General features: G+C 44.9%; 1 protein-coding gene across 9 annotated transcripts in view; it reads left to right on the top strand.

Annotated features, from left to right (window-relative positions):
- The first annotated feature begins 1524 nt into the window (after positions 1 to 1524).
- Positions 1525 to 17112, top strand: part of RNLS (renalase, FAD dependent amine oxidase) — a 278787-nt gene continuing 263199 nt past the window's right edge. For 3 of the 9 annotated variants that reach the window (XR_010412412.1, XM_064594573.1, XM_064594574.1), the window contains exons 1-4: positions 1528 to 1900; positions 3515 to 3620; positions 4269 to 4411; positions 10219 to 10377. Coding sequence is in view for 8 of the 9 variants with exons in the window: in XM_064594573.1 (XP_064450643.1) it covers positions 1717 to 1900; positions 3515 to 3620; positions 4269 to 4411; positions 10219 to 10377 (592 nt within the window). In the remaining variant the exon portion in view is untranslated. Of the gene's footprint in view, positions 1901 to 2623; positions 2722 to 3514; positions 3621 to 4268; positions 4412 to 10218; positions 10378 to 17112 lie in introns of those variants that run through there. The other 6 variants (XM_064594569.1, XM_064594572.1, XM_064594571.1 and 3 more) reach the window with 6 other exon arrangements.

Genomic DNA, 17112 nt, shown 5'->3' with positions numbered 1-17112 from the left:
CAGGAGGACCTGCCCTGGTCTTATCCTTGAGATACTGTGTAAACTTGGGCACACTCACTTTAACTTAGTGTCTATATTTACATTATGTAAAATGCTGGTGGCAGGGGGCAGTCGAAATACATTACCTCAAATCTCCTTTCCAGACAATTCTGAGATTTTTAGAATGTGGTTGTGAAATCTCTTAGACTATAAACAACTTTAAGGCAGGGATTGATTAACTTCTTTTGTCTAGCATACCAGCTTTATTTTGCTTATAAAAAATAAATTAGTAGATATATATGGCCTTTCTAAAACATTTGAAATTAATAGAAAAAGGTAAATACATCTGTTTCCTCTTGAATTTCTTATACTGCATATGTACTTGTCTCTGCATATGGTTACAGAACTCTGGGATTTTACTAGTTTTGTAGCCAGTTTTTCAGCATTATAGAGTGAGTAATTTTCTATACATCCTTAAACTTTTAAAGCCATATTTTCTTAGTAGCTTCATTAAGAAGTTTGGATAGCCATAATCAAATCAACTAAATTCCCTGTTGGTTGTAGACTTCAACGTTTCTAATAACATTGAGGTAAGTACATTTTTATGTAAATCTTAATGTATTATCTATATATTATTTCCCCAAGATAAATGTCCAGACTTGATATGTCTCATTTAAAGGACACAGTTTTAGGCTTTAAATATATTATCAAACTGTACTCCAGTTTGCTCACTATTTATTTTTTGTCCTGGGCATTTTGTAACATACAAGTTGAAAATAACTATGTATTTAATGTTTTTCTGTTCAGCTCCATCTTTTATTTTTATGCCTTTTTACAGGCTATAATTCATCTAAATTTTCTTGTCTTTTATCAGATATATGTAGTATTGATCCATCACCAATTTGATGCATGGTAATTTCTTCATGACGGGGACATAAAGTAAAACTAATTTTTAGATGTTTACATTGGCTGCCATCGTCAACTTTCTTAGCACTTCTCATAGCTACCCAGTTTCTCTAGTCTTCCAGATGATAATTTATCTACAATCTAGGGTTAACTGAATTCTTTATCAATGCTTTTTGTGTTTCACTGAGAATTTCCAGGACAATGTTGGGGGGAAACCAAACAGTGAGAATGGCCTGCATCCTTGTCTTGCTCATCTTTATATCCCTCAGAGCATTTGGGATGTGTTCTGACCTAGAAATATTTACTGAAGAGCTGAGTGATCTCAGGTTCTCTCGTGAACCAAACCACCGTAATCGTCCCAAATCTGACACGCTGACGTTACTGTCCCCATTTCGCAGATGGAGAAACTGAGGCTCAGGGTTACAGGACAGCCACAGAGCCCGGGGCCAGTCTGAGAAGGACCGCCCCGGCATCCGCACGCGCTTCTGGAGGAGGTGAGCAGCGGCCTTCCGCGCCTCGCGAGCGCGGGCCCTCCCCGCGCACTGCCGGACTGGGGTGTCACGCCCTCAGCGGCTCCAGCCCGGGGTGGGGGTGGGGGTGGGGGTGGGGGCCGGTCCTCCCACGCTCCATCCTGCATCCCTGCGCGGCTCGGCGAGGCCAGGGGCGGCAACGGTCCCCGGAGCACCCGGGCGTGGCCCGCCCCCCTAACCGCGGCCCGCTCGCCTCCCGTCTGCCCCCTGCAGGCCGGCTGGCGGGGCTGCGCGCCGGCGGGGCGGACCTGGAGCGCGGAGCCCGAGAGCGGGGCGCGGCCTCGCCGCGAGACCCCGGGCCATGGCGCGGGTGCTCATCGTGGGCGCCGGGCTGACGGGAAGCCTGTGCGCAGCGCTGCTCAGGAAGGAGGCGCCCCGTCCTGTGCACCTCGCGGTGTGGGACGAGGCTGGGGACTCAGGTGTGTCGTCGGGCGGTCGAAACCGGGAAAAGGAAGCCGGCGCCTGCGGGCGGCCCACCCCGGGAGGTCTGTGGGAGAATCCAGCCACCGCGGCCGACACCTCCCGGCGGCGACCTGCGCGTTGCGCGCCCGGTCACGTGCCCGGAGCCTCCAGATCCCCGGAAAGGCCCGAGGCGGGCGGGAGTGGGCGGTGACCCCGGCGCCGCGAGGGGAGCGGGGCGGTGGGAGGAGCCCCGGGGGGCAGGGAGGGAGGAGCGGGAGGAGCCCCGGGCAGGAGAAGGCGGGGCGCAGGGGGTGTGGGAAGATCCCCGCGCGGGGTCAGGAGCGGGAGGAGGGTGGAGGCCCGGGCAAGAGGAGTCGGGGTGGGTGGGTGGGCGGGAAGGGGGAGGAGCCCCGGGTAGGAGGGGGGTGGCAGGGGGAGAGGGACCCCGGGTCAGGGTCCGGGAGGAGCGGGAGGAGCCCCGGGTAGGAGAAGGGGGGGGGCGCAGGGGGAGAGGGACCCCGGGTCAGGATCCGGGAGGAGCGGGAGGAGCCCCGGGCAGGAGTGGCGGGGGAGCGGAGGAGCCCCGCGCGGGGTCAGGGAGGAGGGAGGAGCCCCGGGTAGGAGGAGGGGGGCAGTGGGAGAGGGACCCCGGATCAGGGTCCGGGAGGAGCGGGAGGAGCCCCGGGTAGGAGAATGGGGGGCGCAGGGGGTGTGGGAAGATCCCCACGCGGGGTCAGGAGCGGGAGGAGGGAGGAGACCCAGGCAAGAGGAGTGGGGGTGGTGGGCGGGGAGCGGGAGGAGCCTCGCGCGGGGTCAGGGAGGAGCCCCGGGCAGGAGGAGGGGGGCAGGGGGAGTGGGAAGATCCCTGCGCGGGGTCAGGAGCAGGAGGAGGGAAGAGGCCCAGGCAAGTGGAGTGGGGGGGGGGGGTGTGGGCGGGGAGCGGGAGGAGCCCTGCTTGGGGTTAGGGAGGAGGGAGGAGCCCTGGGTAGGAGGAGGAGGGCAGGAGGAGAGGGAGCTCGGATGAAGTTCCGGGGGAGCAGGAGGAGCCCTGGGCAGGAGGAGTGGGGATGGGGGGGCGGGGAGCGGGAGGAGCCCCGCGCGGGTCAGGGAGGAGGAGCGGGAGGAGCGCCCCCCCTCCCCCGCCAGGGCCGCTCAGCGCTGGCGAAGAGCTCTGGCAGTTTGTCCAGCTTGGGCCTCCCGCCACCACCGCTGGTCAGCGGGCTTTGATCTTGGCCTGGCCGTGCCTTCACTGCCTTCTGCGCATCGGGAGGATCCCAAAGTGCCCTTTGACCAGGACGAAGATCTAGTTTACAGACTCCTCTTTTTCTCAGGAAACCCGATTGCAAGAGTGATTCATTCTGACATTTCTTGGCATTATTTCGTTTTATGTTATCCATGCCCCCATTGCTTTTGTTTAAATGTGTGACTCCAGAGGCCAGGCACAGCGCTGAACACTGCTGCGCTCTTCATGCGTCCTCTTTAAAAATACGTCACAGTGACCGAATTGTCTCTGTGAACTACTTCCTGGCAGTGGTAGAGGACAAAGCCCAAAACTAAACCAGAAAAGCACAACAAAGTCCTTTTTTAAAAAATACAGCCTTAATCCATTTGGCCTGACCTGAGGTGAATAATTGAGGCGTGAATTGCAGAAGGTTTCATTCTGATGCACTAAGATGTTTCTTGTGAATGAATCCAAGGGGGAAGAATGACTACAGCCAGGAGTCCCTACAATCCACAGAGCACAGTTGACTTGGGTGCCCAGTACATCACCTGCACACCTCATTATGCCAAACAACACCAAAGGTGAGTTAGTTGAAAGGGGCGGAATCATTCTTCGTGACTGTAGGATGTAAAAAGGTAGAAATCATCCAGTTTTAACAGGGTGACACTTTGCTTCTTGTAATATAGTGAAGATATAAATAATATCATTGTTGATGAGTAAGAGGGAGCGAGTCCTACTGCCTGGTGTGGTTCTGAAGATCACATGAGATGCTACATCCTGAGGGCTCAATTTAAATATGAATTACTGTGTTGTGTTGAGGAAGAGGACAACTAGTCAGTCTTCACCAAATTCAAAATGGGGGGACTGCATACCTTTCTATCTTCACTGACCTTTAATTTTGAGAGATACAAGAAAATAGGCCTTCAGCTAATGTCAGCAGAAGATTTATGGATTCTCAAAAGGTTTCTGTTCTTCACCTGAATTATGGTTTATTAATTTTTTTGAAGTACGCTCTAGGCCCCACCGGGGGCTTGAACTCAGGACCCCGAGATCAAGAGTCGCGTGCTCTACTGAATTATGTTTTATTAACACGAAACATACATTGAGTTGATCATATGAAGACTTCTAGTTATTTAGAATGATAATCTCTAAGAATTCTTGGAAGAGAATACAGTGTTTTTAAGCTAACTGCGGTATATAATTATATCATATATATTGATTTATTTCAGTTTTTATGATGACCTGTTAGCTCTTGGCATTTTGAAGCCTCTGACCTCTCCTATTGAAGGGATGGTGATGAAAGAAGGAGACTGTAACTTTGTGGCACCTCAAGGAGTTTCTTCGATTATTAAGCATTACTTGAAAGAATCAGGTGGGGATAGGATTTTCTCTGCTTTCTTTTAAAATTGGCACTTAAAGATAAAAGTTGTATACATAATTAAATATTAATACTATAAAGAAAGTTATAAAATAGATGTTCTCTTCACCACTCAATAGCTAATTTTCTTTTCCTAAAGTAATCCCTAATAATAGTTTTCAGTGTATGCCTCTAGAAAAAAGTTTGTGGATCTATTGATTTACACGACTGCCTCTATTTATTTATTCATGTATGTGTATATATATTCTTTTTAAGTATACAAATGGGATTATTTTTCATAAACTGACAACTTGTTTGATCTGTTTATAATAAATCAGTCCTCCCCTCCCCATTTTCTATCTGTCTACCTCCTATTCGTTCTGTTTCTCTTGAGAAGCCTAATACATCATCATAGACTGAGTCAAATCTTAGGTCTATTTTCATAACAACAAATTCAGTATGCTTCGTTCTTTTCAGTGCCTGTTCAGTATTACGTTATTTATAAATAAACATACATTGTATATGTAAGCATTAGCTTTCTGGAAAATATTTAGGTTGTTGGTGGGGGTAAGGGGTTGTTTTGGTTTTAGCTAATACCAGTATGGCTGCACTATCTAATCCTGACACGCTTCTGTAAGCATATCTATAGGACCAATTTCTAACAGGACAGTAGCTGTGTCATGGTATTGTGAATTTTTAATTAAACTAGGTGGTGCCATCTATTCCTCTTAAAGAACATCTCATCAACAGTGAATGAGGAGGCACCTGGGTGGCTCAGTCGGTTAAGCATCAGACTCTTGGTTTTGGCTCAGGTCATGATCTCAGGGTGGTGAGATGGAGCCCCAAGTTGGGCTCTGAGCTCAGTGGGGAGTCTGCTTCTCCCTCTCCCTCCGCCCCTCCCACTTGTGTTCTTTCTCTTTCTCTCTCTGAAATAAATAAATAAATCTTTAAAAAAATTTTTTTTAAAAAACAGTATCTCTTTCTATACATGTTGATATTATGGAAATTTTTAATTTTTGCCAGTGTGATAGGTTCAAGCTGGTGTCTTTTTGTGTTTTGATTTGTATTTACATAATTATGAGTGAGTTTATGCATCTTTATGTTTTTAGCGAGCTCTTTCCATCTTTTTTCTGTGAATTTCTTATTTATAACCTTTGCCCATTTTCTATTAGGATTTTCATTTCTTCTTTATATGTTTCTGAATGTTTTGAAAATGACCTTTTTTAAAAAGATGATAAATGATATTGGATGATAAATGATTTATTTTTTTATTTTTTAAATTTTTTGAAATTATTTTTTAAAGATTTTATTTTTGTGTGAGAGAGAGAGAGAAAGAGCACGCACAAGGCGGGTTGAGGGGTAGAGGGAGAAACAGACTCTCCCCTGAGCGGGGAGCCTGATGCAGGACTCGATCCCGGGACCCTGGGATTATGACCTGAGCCGAAGGCAGACGCTTAACCAACTGAGCCACCCAGGCACCCAACAATTTGTTTTTTTTAAACAGAAGTAAGTTTCTTGATGAATCATAATTAAGTAAATTGCGCAATTCCAGATCACTGACGAAAGGTGCTAAGACGTTTTGTTTCAAAAGCTATTTGTAGAATAATTACCGTTTTGATTTTCTTCATCAACTTTTGCCAATGAGAACTCCAAGAATCCCTGATAGCAGGCAAGGGAGACATCAGTGAGATTGAATATACATACAGCATGGGAACATAGTAGATGTCACTCTGGTTAGACCATTTCTCCATCTAGAATTCAGTCTACAATGGTGTATTACTCAGGATATTCCAGAGAAACAGAGCCAAAAGGAGGTAGGTATAATAGGATACATGTGTGTTTGTGTGTATATATATGTGTGTGTGTGTGTGTGTGTGTGTGTGTGTATATAAAATAAGATATATTTATATATATATGATTTATTATAAAGAATTGGCTCATGTGATTATGGAAGTTGGCAAATGTCAAGATCTGCAGGATGAACTGGCAAGTTGGAGACAAAGGAAGAGAAAATTTTTGAATTCAAATCTGAATACAAGGGGAAAAAAAACCCAAAAAACCCTTGTCCCAGTTTGAAGCCTGTCAGTCAAGAAGAATTCTTCACTCTTGGGGGAGGGGGTCAGTCTTTTTGTTTTATTCAAGCCAATGACTGGATAAGAGCCATCTACATTAGGTAGGGAGGGTAATCTGCCTTAGTCTACCAATTTAAATGTTACTGTCATCCAAAATCACACTCAAAGGCAGACCCAGAATAATGTTTGGCCAAATATCTGGACACTCCATGACCCAAACTAATTTTTTAAAATTAACCATTACGGAATGTGATACCTTTGGATATTTTGTAGAATGTCACCAATCAGCTTCATAGATTGCCTCCATATAACATTTAAAAATCTCATTTCCATCATGATTTGACCCAGTTTGGATGTGCATGTTTACTGAAATCCTCAAGTATTTACTAACTGTATTATATGTCTATCCATCCATGCTTGCACACATCCATTCAGTAAACACTTACTGAGTACTTGCTATATGCCAGACACTTTTAGATGCTAAGGATACAAGAACCAAAGTCCTTGCCCTCTTACATAGCTGATGTTCTGGCAGATGGACAGTCCTTGAATACAGAGTACCTACATCCTTCTTTTGGGAGGTGTTTGGGAGGAGATATGTTTTATCTTCCAATTTTGCTTTACAAGCTCTTGGGAAAAGAGGTCATATTTAATTATTTGTGGCTCACATAAAATTTAACAGTACCCCTGTACGTCGCAGGTAGGTATCATGATATATAGATTTCTGTATCTAATTCTATATATATATGTATATGTAACATGTATATTGGAGTTGTTAAATATATTTAATATAGTTAAATATATTTAATATAGTTATATATATCAGTTGACTATCAGTTTTAATTTAACCAATTCTTAGTAAAAACCTGTTTATATTTTCAATTTGTACAGCCTCTTGAGACAATGATTTTATAGATTTTTTATCACTATGTAAAATATTATTTACTTCAAAAAGTAATTTTTAAAAAAGATTACATACTACTGGTAGAAAGTTTGGAAGATACAGAAAGATAGCAAGAAAAATGTCACTATAGACATCAACAATAAGTCCATTTTGTGACCTACTTTCTGCTTTTTTAAAAAATGAATTTTTATATAATTGAGTTCAAGGTCTATATAATTTGAGTCTATATACATGATTTCTTTCTTTATTTTAATATTATTTTTGTAATACTTCAAGAGTCTTTTCCCCTCTTTACCCAGATCTGTTCTTATAGAATTTATAGACCTTATCTGTACTATTTTAAATTTTACAGTTGTATCCTTTTAAACATCCTTTAAACTTCTGTAAAGCTTTCTCTCCACTGAATGGTCCACAAAGGTGTTTTAGTGTTTCCACAACATAAGTGAGAGAGTTTCTGGAATCAGAATGACCTGGACTGAAATTAATGTTCTGCCACCCCTTCCTAGCTATGTAATAATAGGAAAGTTTAAAAATCTATACCCTGGTTCTTTCATTGGAAAAATGAGAGTAATAACAGTACCCACCACAAAGTGTTACCGTGAGGACTAAGGGATATAATGCATTCATTGTCAACCCAAGCAAATAATAGGCTAGGTACAGAGCAACCTCTTGATAAATGTTGGTTTAAAAAATAATCTCCTTGAATGAAGTTGACCTTTGCTTAAGAACCCAAATTGTGAAGTCATTCCAAAAATACTCTACAGTTTGGAATCGATAAAGCTTACAACCCTGCAGTCTGTTGGACAAACCAGTAGTTGTTTAGATTGGACCCGCCTTCCAGGGAAATTATCTGTGTGGGATATGTCTAATCATGTATGTTTTAGAATGCGTTCAAATCTCTAAAGCCAATATTTAACTAGAACAACTTCCCAGAACAGCGGCCTGAGCCGCAGGGATGCTGATCCAGTAGGTCTGGCTTAGGTCTCAGAACGTGCATTTCTAACAGGTTCCGAGGTACTTTTGGTACTGCTGGTCTGGGGTCCACGTTTAAGAGAACCATTGACATACACCTTGCAGAATATTTGGGGACCATTGGGTTACATGTCCAAGACATTTGGCTGGGTATGGAGAATTTCTAGGTCAGTAGACTTCAGTTCCCTGAAACACACACACCTGCTCACCATGACCAATAACCATGCAAGCTCTTTCCCAAGGGAATATTATGTGAAAACACAACAGAATAAAAGGTGTAAAATAACTTGACTTACTAGAGGTCCAGATCAGGGCCAGGACCAGAATGAGGCGAGTAAGTTGACCGGGTCAGGGCAAGACATTCTAAATAATAGAACCAGGTGAGGGGAAACTGTTCAGGCTGGAGTGGAGACAGTGGGTAGGAGTTGAAAGCTCCAGTTATCTGCACCTTCCCCAAGCAGGGGCCTTAGGGAAAGCCTCAGGCAGGTTGGAGGCTGTTTACTAGCCCTTGCTCTCATCTATGAACAGAATGATGCTAGTTGGCCTCAAAGAGATGGACCCCTGGGCCTAGTTTGCACCTTGTTCCTTCTAATATATTTGCCTTTGATTTAAAAAATGTGAATGTTTACAGTGTTGTCGCAGGATTATTCCAGGGACAGTGATGGTGTCTGAGGTCTGGAGACATGACATGGAAGAAGTGGGTTTTTTGGGTAGATAAGACATACCTGAAACATGCAGATATTTTGAATCAATGTTAGAATGGTGGTGGAGGGACCTCATAGGTGAGGAGGATCACACTGAGCTGGAGGACCCACAGGAAGGAAGCTTCAGGGCCCAGGGTGGACATAAGCCAGATTTTGAGTGGCTAGGATCGTGAGGTGTCCCCGGTAATGATGAACAGGATCTTCCAACGTGCTTTTTTGTCTTCTTCTTTATTATTTCTTGCTTTTCTGTTCCTGAGGCTGCATAAAAGTAGATTTGTTTTTAAATTAAGTTTTCTGAAAATTGAAATGTGTGGTAAGTGCTTGGTCCCAAGGAGACTTAAGTGATCCAGTTATGTTTTCTTATCTTTTGGTTTATGGTTCCTAAATCATTCTCTTCAACAGGTACTTATTAAAACCTAGTATGTGCCGAGTACTCTACTGTATATGCGATATGGTATTCACAGAAACAAAACAGGCATAGTTCCTTCCCTGTGGGCTCACAGATTAATAGGGAAGAAAATATTAATCAAATAACTACTCAAGTAATTACTAAAATATTTTGGTGATAAAGAAGAAAAATGCAATGAGGACATTCTCGATTGTATTTCTCCTAATTCCAGTTCTTCTTAATAAAGGTAATTGATCCACCAACGAGGGCTTGGATTTCTTTCACAGACCCCTTTTTCAGGTTTAAGAGGGAATCTTAATTTCTTTAACAGGGAATATGGCTCTTCTCGCTCTGTCTAGAATTGTTAACACCTTCACTGAAGTGTATTCCTGCTCTACAAAGGTCATGAGCTTTAGATTCAGGTGGATATAGTTTTACATCATGGAGTGACATTTCTGAATTTGTTTCCTTGTTTGTGAAATTAATCCGATGTATATCAAGTACTTATTATAGTCTTGGCATATAGTAGCTGCTCAATGAAAGACAGCTGGGATTCCTAGTATTGATTGTAGCAACACGGTTGTGTACCCCGGGGCAGGCATCGATCCCGAGGTCCAGGGTGCCAGAAGGAGAGGAATTCCTACAGAATGAGAAAGGGAACCCCTAGAAGAGAGACTTCACTGTTTAATTCGCCTGAATGGATTCCGTGTGTGACTCTTCTGTTTCTCCTCATTCATATTGGAAATCCTGATTAGGTGAACATGACTTTGCTTTTGGAACAGGTGCTGATGTCTACTTCAGACACTGTGTGACCCAGATCAACCTGCGAAATGACAAGTGGGAGGTCTCCAAGGAAACAGGTCCCCCCGAGCTGTTTGACATTGTTGTCCTCACAATGCCAGTTCCTCAGATTCTGCAGCTTCAAGGTGACATCGCAAACTGTGAGTCCCGGCCTGCGCCGTCCACCTCAGAGAGCGGGGTTCCTCTCGTGGGGGGTTCACCGTGAGTCCCGGCCTGCGCCGTCCACCTCAGAGAGCGGGGTTCCTCTCGTGGGGGGTTCACCGTGAGTCCCGGCCTGCGCCGTCCACCTCAGAGAGCGGGGTTCCTCTCGTGGGGGGTTCAGGCCTGCGCCGTCCACCCCAGAGAGCGGGGTTCCTCTCATGGGGGGTTCACCGTGAGTCCTGGCCTGCGCCGTCCACCTCAGAGAGCGGGGTTCCTCTCGTGGGGGGTTCACCGTGAGTCCCGGCCTGCGCCGTCCACCCCAGAGAGCGGGGTTCCTCTCGTGGGGGGTTCACCGTGAGTCCCGGCCTGCGCCGTCCACCCCAGAGAGCGGGGTTCCTCTCGTGGAGTGTGAATTCAGTATAACTCTCTTAGCATACGGTATATTGTGGATTCTATTGATTTGCATGTTTTAAAAACTGATACTATGGCCTTGTTCGTGATATTAGTCTATGTCAAACTGAAACCCATGGAATTTTTTTAACCAGTAAAAACTTGAACATTTTTCTTACTGCCCTTGCCTTTAAGAAATACATGTTTTTGATGGACATGCAGTTGCTTGGCCTAAGAGAAGAGCAGTCTCTTGGTGGACATTCTGGAGATAAGAAGATTTTTATGATACAAGAATTAATTACATTGGGCACATGGGTGGCTCAGTCGGTTAAGCGTCTGCCTTCGGCTCAGGTCATGACCTCAGAGTCCTGGGATCGAGTCCCACATTGGGCACCCTGCTCAGCGGAAATCCTCCCTCTACCCCTCCCCCTGCTTATGCTCTCTCTCTCTCTCTCTCTCATTCACTCACTCTCTCAAATAAATAAAATCTTAAAAAGAAAAGTGAAGAATTGATTACATCAACCCCTGGCAAACCTCATCTTGGATTGCTCTTGAGTGTGAATCTCATGTTCTTGCCTGGGCTTGGGACTTGGTGGAGCACCTTTTACCTGGCTTCTCCCCCTCCTTTTTAAATTTTATTATTATTTTTATTTTTTTTTAGATTTTATTTACTTATTTGAGAGGGAGAGAGAGAGAAAGAGAGAGTGAGTGGGAGGGAGAGGGAGAAACAATCTGAAGTAGACTCCACGCTGAGTGCAAAGCCTGACGCGGGGCTTGATCTCATGACCTTGAGATCATGACCTGATTCGAAACCAAGAGTCGGGCACTCAATTGACTGGACCACCCAGGTGCCCCCTCTCCCTCCTTCTTTTTTTTTTTTTTTTACAAACAGCTTTGAGATATAATTCACAGACCATACAATTCAACTATTTAAAGTGTACATTTCCATGGTATTGGGTATACTTACCTATATATGCGGTCATCACCACAGTCAACTTAGGAACATTTTCATCACCTTGAAAAGAAACCCCATATCCTAAAGCATTCGACTCCATCCCTCTATCTCTATCTGTATCTCCGTCCTGGCTCTAAGCAAACAGTAATCTACTTTGTGTCTCGATAGATTTCCCTATTTCCTGGATTCTTAAGAAAAGCTGTTCTGTGGCTCTGCCTCCCTGACTTTTCCCTGTCTTCCATCATGTCTGGCTGAGCCTGACACAGCAAAGTCATTGACTTCTAAAAAATACTCAGCTTGCCTTAAAGATTTCCTTTTGCTCCCTTCCTTGAGCTCTTGCTTTGGAGAGATCATATATTCCTTTACTGTTTTCAGGTCATTGCCTCAGTGTTTGTTGGACTAATCTGCTTCCAGCCAAATTTTTCTGAAATGTATTTTTCATCAGCTCATTTGTTAGTTCTGTTACGTTCTGTTGTCTTCCTTATTTTGTCTGCATCGGTCCCTCTCTGATTATTACCCATATTTCCACGGCGCTATTTCTGTCGACTTCATGAAGAATAGTGTTGTCAGAAAAGGCCAGACATTTCAGTAAAAGTATGTTGCTAGTGATCATAACGATTGGATGCTACTGATCATTAATATAATAATATTTTTATTAACATGGAAAGATTCCACAATATTTTTAAGTTAGAAAAGGTGTGTAGACGCATCTGTGTTTCTTTTCTATCTACCAAAAATAGTTTGACAGAAACATATTGTTATTGCTTGAAGATGATTTTCATTTTCTTCCTTATAATTTTTTGAATAGTCATAACTTTAAAAATAAGGAGAGTTTACTTTAACTATAAAAAATGATACTGTTGACACCATTTAAAAAAAATATCTGAAAAGGAAATAGAACTTTTCTCCTTTTCCTTTTTATTGGAGGTGTATGGTGGGATATGTAGGCTCTTTATGATGAAAACATTTACAAGGGACACCTGGGTGGCTCAGTCAGTTAAGCATCTGCCTTTGGCTCAGGTCATGGTCCCAGGGTCCTGGGATCGAGCCCCACATTGGGCCTCTGCTCAGCGGGGTGTCTCCTTCCCCTCTCCCCCACCCCTCCCCTCACTCATGCTCTCTCTCTCAAATTAATAAATAAAATCTTAAAAAAAATAAAACATTTACAAATTATTGACTTGGTACGCTTTACTGAGGGTAAGGGTCTTTGGGTTCAAATCAGAATTGGACCCCATACAAATAAGTCTGTGTTTAGTTCACTGTTATGAAGGAAGCCACCCTGGCCATAAAGGGTTAAAACAAAATGTCCAACAATAACCCTTTACCACCTATGGGTCTAAAACAAAGGGATTATTTATTTATTTATTTGAGACGGGGAGAGAGAGTGCAAGTGGAGGGGCAGAGGGAGAGGGAGAGGATCTCAAGCAGACTCCCCACTCAGCCCAGAGCCCGATGGGCTGAGATCATGATCTGAGCCGAAATCAAGAGTCAGACACTCAACCAACTGAGCCACCCAGGCACCCCTAAAACAAAGGGATTAAAAACATCTGCTTTCTCTTTAAATTATAAATCTCAACACTGAGCTCAGTATGAGGATTGTTAATGTCTTCTGTCTGTGTTTTCCGGAGAGACTTGGATACGTGCTTGTTTGATTATTACAGGGTTACATCATAGGTCCCTTAAGGAAGACCTCCATCTACAAAGCCACGTGCTGCCACCTCGTGGACACTCTGTGTATTGCAGTTCTCCTCAGAATTTTTAAATTAGAGCAGACTCTGAAGATGAGGCAATACCGAATATACATAAAACTGTGACTATAATTCACAAAACCCCACAGTGTCACAGGGAAATAAACTTAGGCCCACGATAACTGACTAACCTACCCAGAAGTGTATAGCTAGTCAGTGACAGGCCTTGCCTTCCTACAAACTGTGAGCAGCCCCGAGCCTTTGCTTTCTTTGCATTTCCTTCTCACTCAGTCCTGCTTTTAAATCATGTCTGCGCTCTTGGATCAGTACAAATACCATCTCTCTTTTTTTTTTTAAGGTTTTATTTATTTATTCATGAGAGACAGATAGAGAGAGAGAGGCAGAGGGAGAAGCAGGCTCCCAAGGAGCAGAGAGCCCGATGCGGGGCTCGAACCCAGGACCCTGGGATCATGACCTGAGCCGAAGGCAGACGCCCAACCATCTGAGCCACCCAGGCGCCCACAAATACCATCTCTTATGTGAAAGACTTCCCTGTTGATTACACATGGTCTGGATTTTCCCCTACCCACTGCTTATTTTGCTTTTTACAGAAGACACGGAACTACTTTTTTTTTTTTTTTGATAATTACTTATTTATTACATTATTCCAGGTGGGACCCATTGTAGACAACCTCTTATAATTCATGATTCGCCTCCTGGTTCTATAACTGTGCGCTCTCTATGCATTAATATCACAGGATTATCTCCCTTAATCCTCACGACGATCCTAAGACATTATTATTATGATTATTTCCATTCTTGGTAGTGATGCTCGGATGTGAACCTGTTGGTGAGACTCCAGAGTGCATACTCTTAACTGCTTACACCCAGTTCTCCAGGACATACTTCACCTTAGACCGCCTGTTGCTAATGATTTCCTGTAGGGATGAGTTCGCATATTGTCCTGTGCACTCCCGATCACCGTGTTTTCTGAACTTGCCTGATGAAGATCGCTAATTAAAAAAATTTAAGGGGTGCTTCTGAGAAGATTTTGATTCCTAGGGTTTGGGTAGGGCCCAGGACTCTGCATCTGTAATCAGCACCCCTCCTGTATACGTCTGGGATTCTGTCTTATTTAACACTCATCGGAGTTCATTGTGACTCCTGTTTTTCAGTGTCTTCTCCACGGAGCCATAAAAACCCACGAGGAAAGCGGTCCCGTGGGCCACTCTGTCCCCACCCAGCATCAAGTACCATGTGACACACAGATGCACACACCACTGGCTGAAGGAACAGCATCTGTTTTATTCCCCAACTTGATTATAAGCTTCTTGTGGTCAGATGACCTTGGAGTCCGCTGGTTCTGGCTTGGTTCCCCGTTTGGGTGCTGGGATAAAAGGGTGAAGCTTGGGTAGACCAGGGAAGACTGGAAGGGACCTCGGGGCTCATTGCTTCTTCCACCCTGACTTTAGAGACGAGGAATTTCAGATGTGATCTGCCTTCTACAAGATCACACAATTTCGTGGGGACCACACAGGAGAAAGTGTGGCTGAGGAAAAGGAGGCACCTTTCAAATATCCTTATTGTCTTGATTTCATGTTTCCTACACATTTATTATTCATTTATTTATTTTTAAATATTTATTTATTTTAGAGAGAGAGAGTGGGGGGGAGGGGCAGAGGGAGAAGGAGAGAGAGAATCCTCAACAGACTCCCCACTGAGCGCAGAGCCTGACACGGGGCTTGATCCCAGGACCCTGAGATCATGACCTCAGCTGAAACCAAGAGTCAGATGCTTAACCAACTGAGCCACCCAGGTGCTCCTGTTTTCACTTTTTTAGAGAGAGAGAAAGAGAATGTGCACTTGCAAGGGGGGGGGCAGGTGGGAGGGGCAGAAGGAGAGAGAGAATCCAAAGTAGGCCTCGTGCTCAGCACAGAGCCCCCAAGGGGCTCGATCCCAAGACAACGAGATCATGACCTGAGCCAAAACCAAGAGTCAGACAGTTAACCAGTTGAGCCACCCAGGCTCCCCCATGTTTCCTACGCATTTAAATAGAACTCCTCATTGGGCTGTAATGGGGCATCTGGGTCTGAATCCACACACGGGGCTGCCCACAGCAGAGGCAGTGGGAAGACTGTGGGGTGAACAGTGTAGAATAAAGTGGGTGGGACGTGGTGAGCGACTCTCAGGCATGAGAAGCACAGAAGGTTCACTGCGTGCACCATGCTGCCTCCCACATGCCTAGATGGAAGGAACGTGTACGTTAAAGGTCTCCTGATGGATGTGTTTCCTTAATGGTTTGGTATGCTGTCTCCCATCCTTAACACCAGAATGGCCATTTATTTTTTTGAGATAGAAAGGAACGACGAACGAACCAGGTCAGGTACTGGCACCTCGAGGAGCACCCCTCCTCCTCCCCCTTGTATGCTGAGGAGCATTCCCTCCTACTCCCACCAGATGACTGCCCAGAGGTGGGAACCGTGTTCATCTGAGCAGAAACATGGTCAGATAGCCCCGGGGGGGAAACATGCTAGTCCTCCCCTGCCTTGACCCCACGAAACACTGCTAATTTCAGACCGGAGCCCTCAAGCTGCCTAACGTTACAAGAGGTGAATGAATGAAAGCAAACGGTCTACACGGAGCCCATCAGAACGGTCCCTAAGAGGAAGCCGAGGGAGAGGCAGGGACAGTCGTAGAGTTAGTCTTCATCCTTCAGGAATCCGGGTCTACTCCAGGCTCCTGGAATGAACCATACATTCTTCGTGCATTTGCTCCTAAAGCTCCCCTTGCCTGGAATACTGGGACACGTGCTCTGGTCTCCATCCTTCGGGAGCCAGCCCTGGGCCCGTGAGTTCCTGGGCTTCTCTGACAGCTCTGTTCTTCAGGGGAAGCGTCTCAGGACTTCTCCAGCACTGTGTCTTTATACCCATTTAGCTCTTGGCATCGGCTCTCCTGCAGAGGACAGTCAAGAGCACTGATGGAGGGAGCCAGAATTTATAACTGAGCTGTGCCACTCACAGTCTGAGTGATTTGGGGCAAACTACTTAACCTCCCTGAGCTCTTGTATACAAAATGAGGATAACAAACATGATCTACATGTGGGATCATAGTGAAGACTCAGTGAGACACTCTTGAGTACAGACCTTGTCAGGGCACTGAACCCATAGTAAGCACATTGCTGTTATTAATACTCTTGGTGACTTTTTAATGTCTGTGACTTCTTTACCACTAGGGAAAAGGCCTGGGTGTCTGTTTAAGGAGTGGAATGCTTGGTGTTGGGGATTAAGGCAGCCAGACAAATCCCGTGTATCAGTAAGGGTATTGGAAACACAGTGGGCATCATTACTTGGCCCTTGCGCAAAACAACGGCATCTTTGTATCCAGAACACTGTGTGGTCAACTTGCATTAGAATCTACAACACTAGAGTGCAAAGGGATGTCTGTTTCTTTGTTTCTCTAAGTTTACAAATTACCCTCTCCACCTTCCTGATAGAAAACCCTCCCTCGCGATCATTAGGGCTTCTTCTCTTCCCTTTGGGGTCATGTGGGAATTCCAGGCTTCAGTAGTGCCAGGAAACTGGGGAGGCATGATGCTGAGTGCATAAGATTGCCAGCATTATTGGTGCTCCTCTCCTATGTAGGCTTGGGCCCAGCCTGATCCTCTGACATCAGGCAGCCTGGAAGGACTCAGGGATGCCTCA

This window comes from Mirounga angustirostris, unplaced genomic scaffold (assembly GCF_029215605.1).
Source record: "Mirounga angustirostris isolate CCGP_5_RB_7025 unplaced genomic scaffold, mMirAng1.0.hap1 SCAF_6, whole genome shotgun sequence".
NCBI lineage: Eukaryota > Metazoa > Chordata > Mammalia > Carnivora > Phocidae > Mirounga > Mirounga angustirostris.
The sequence above is the reverse complement of the archived record's forward strand: the minus strand, read 5'-3'. Positions and strand labels throughout refer to the sequence as shown.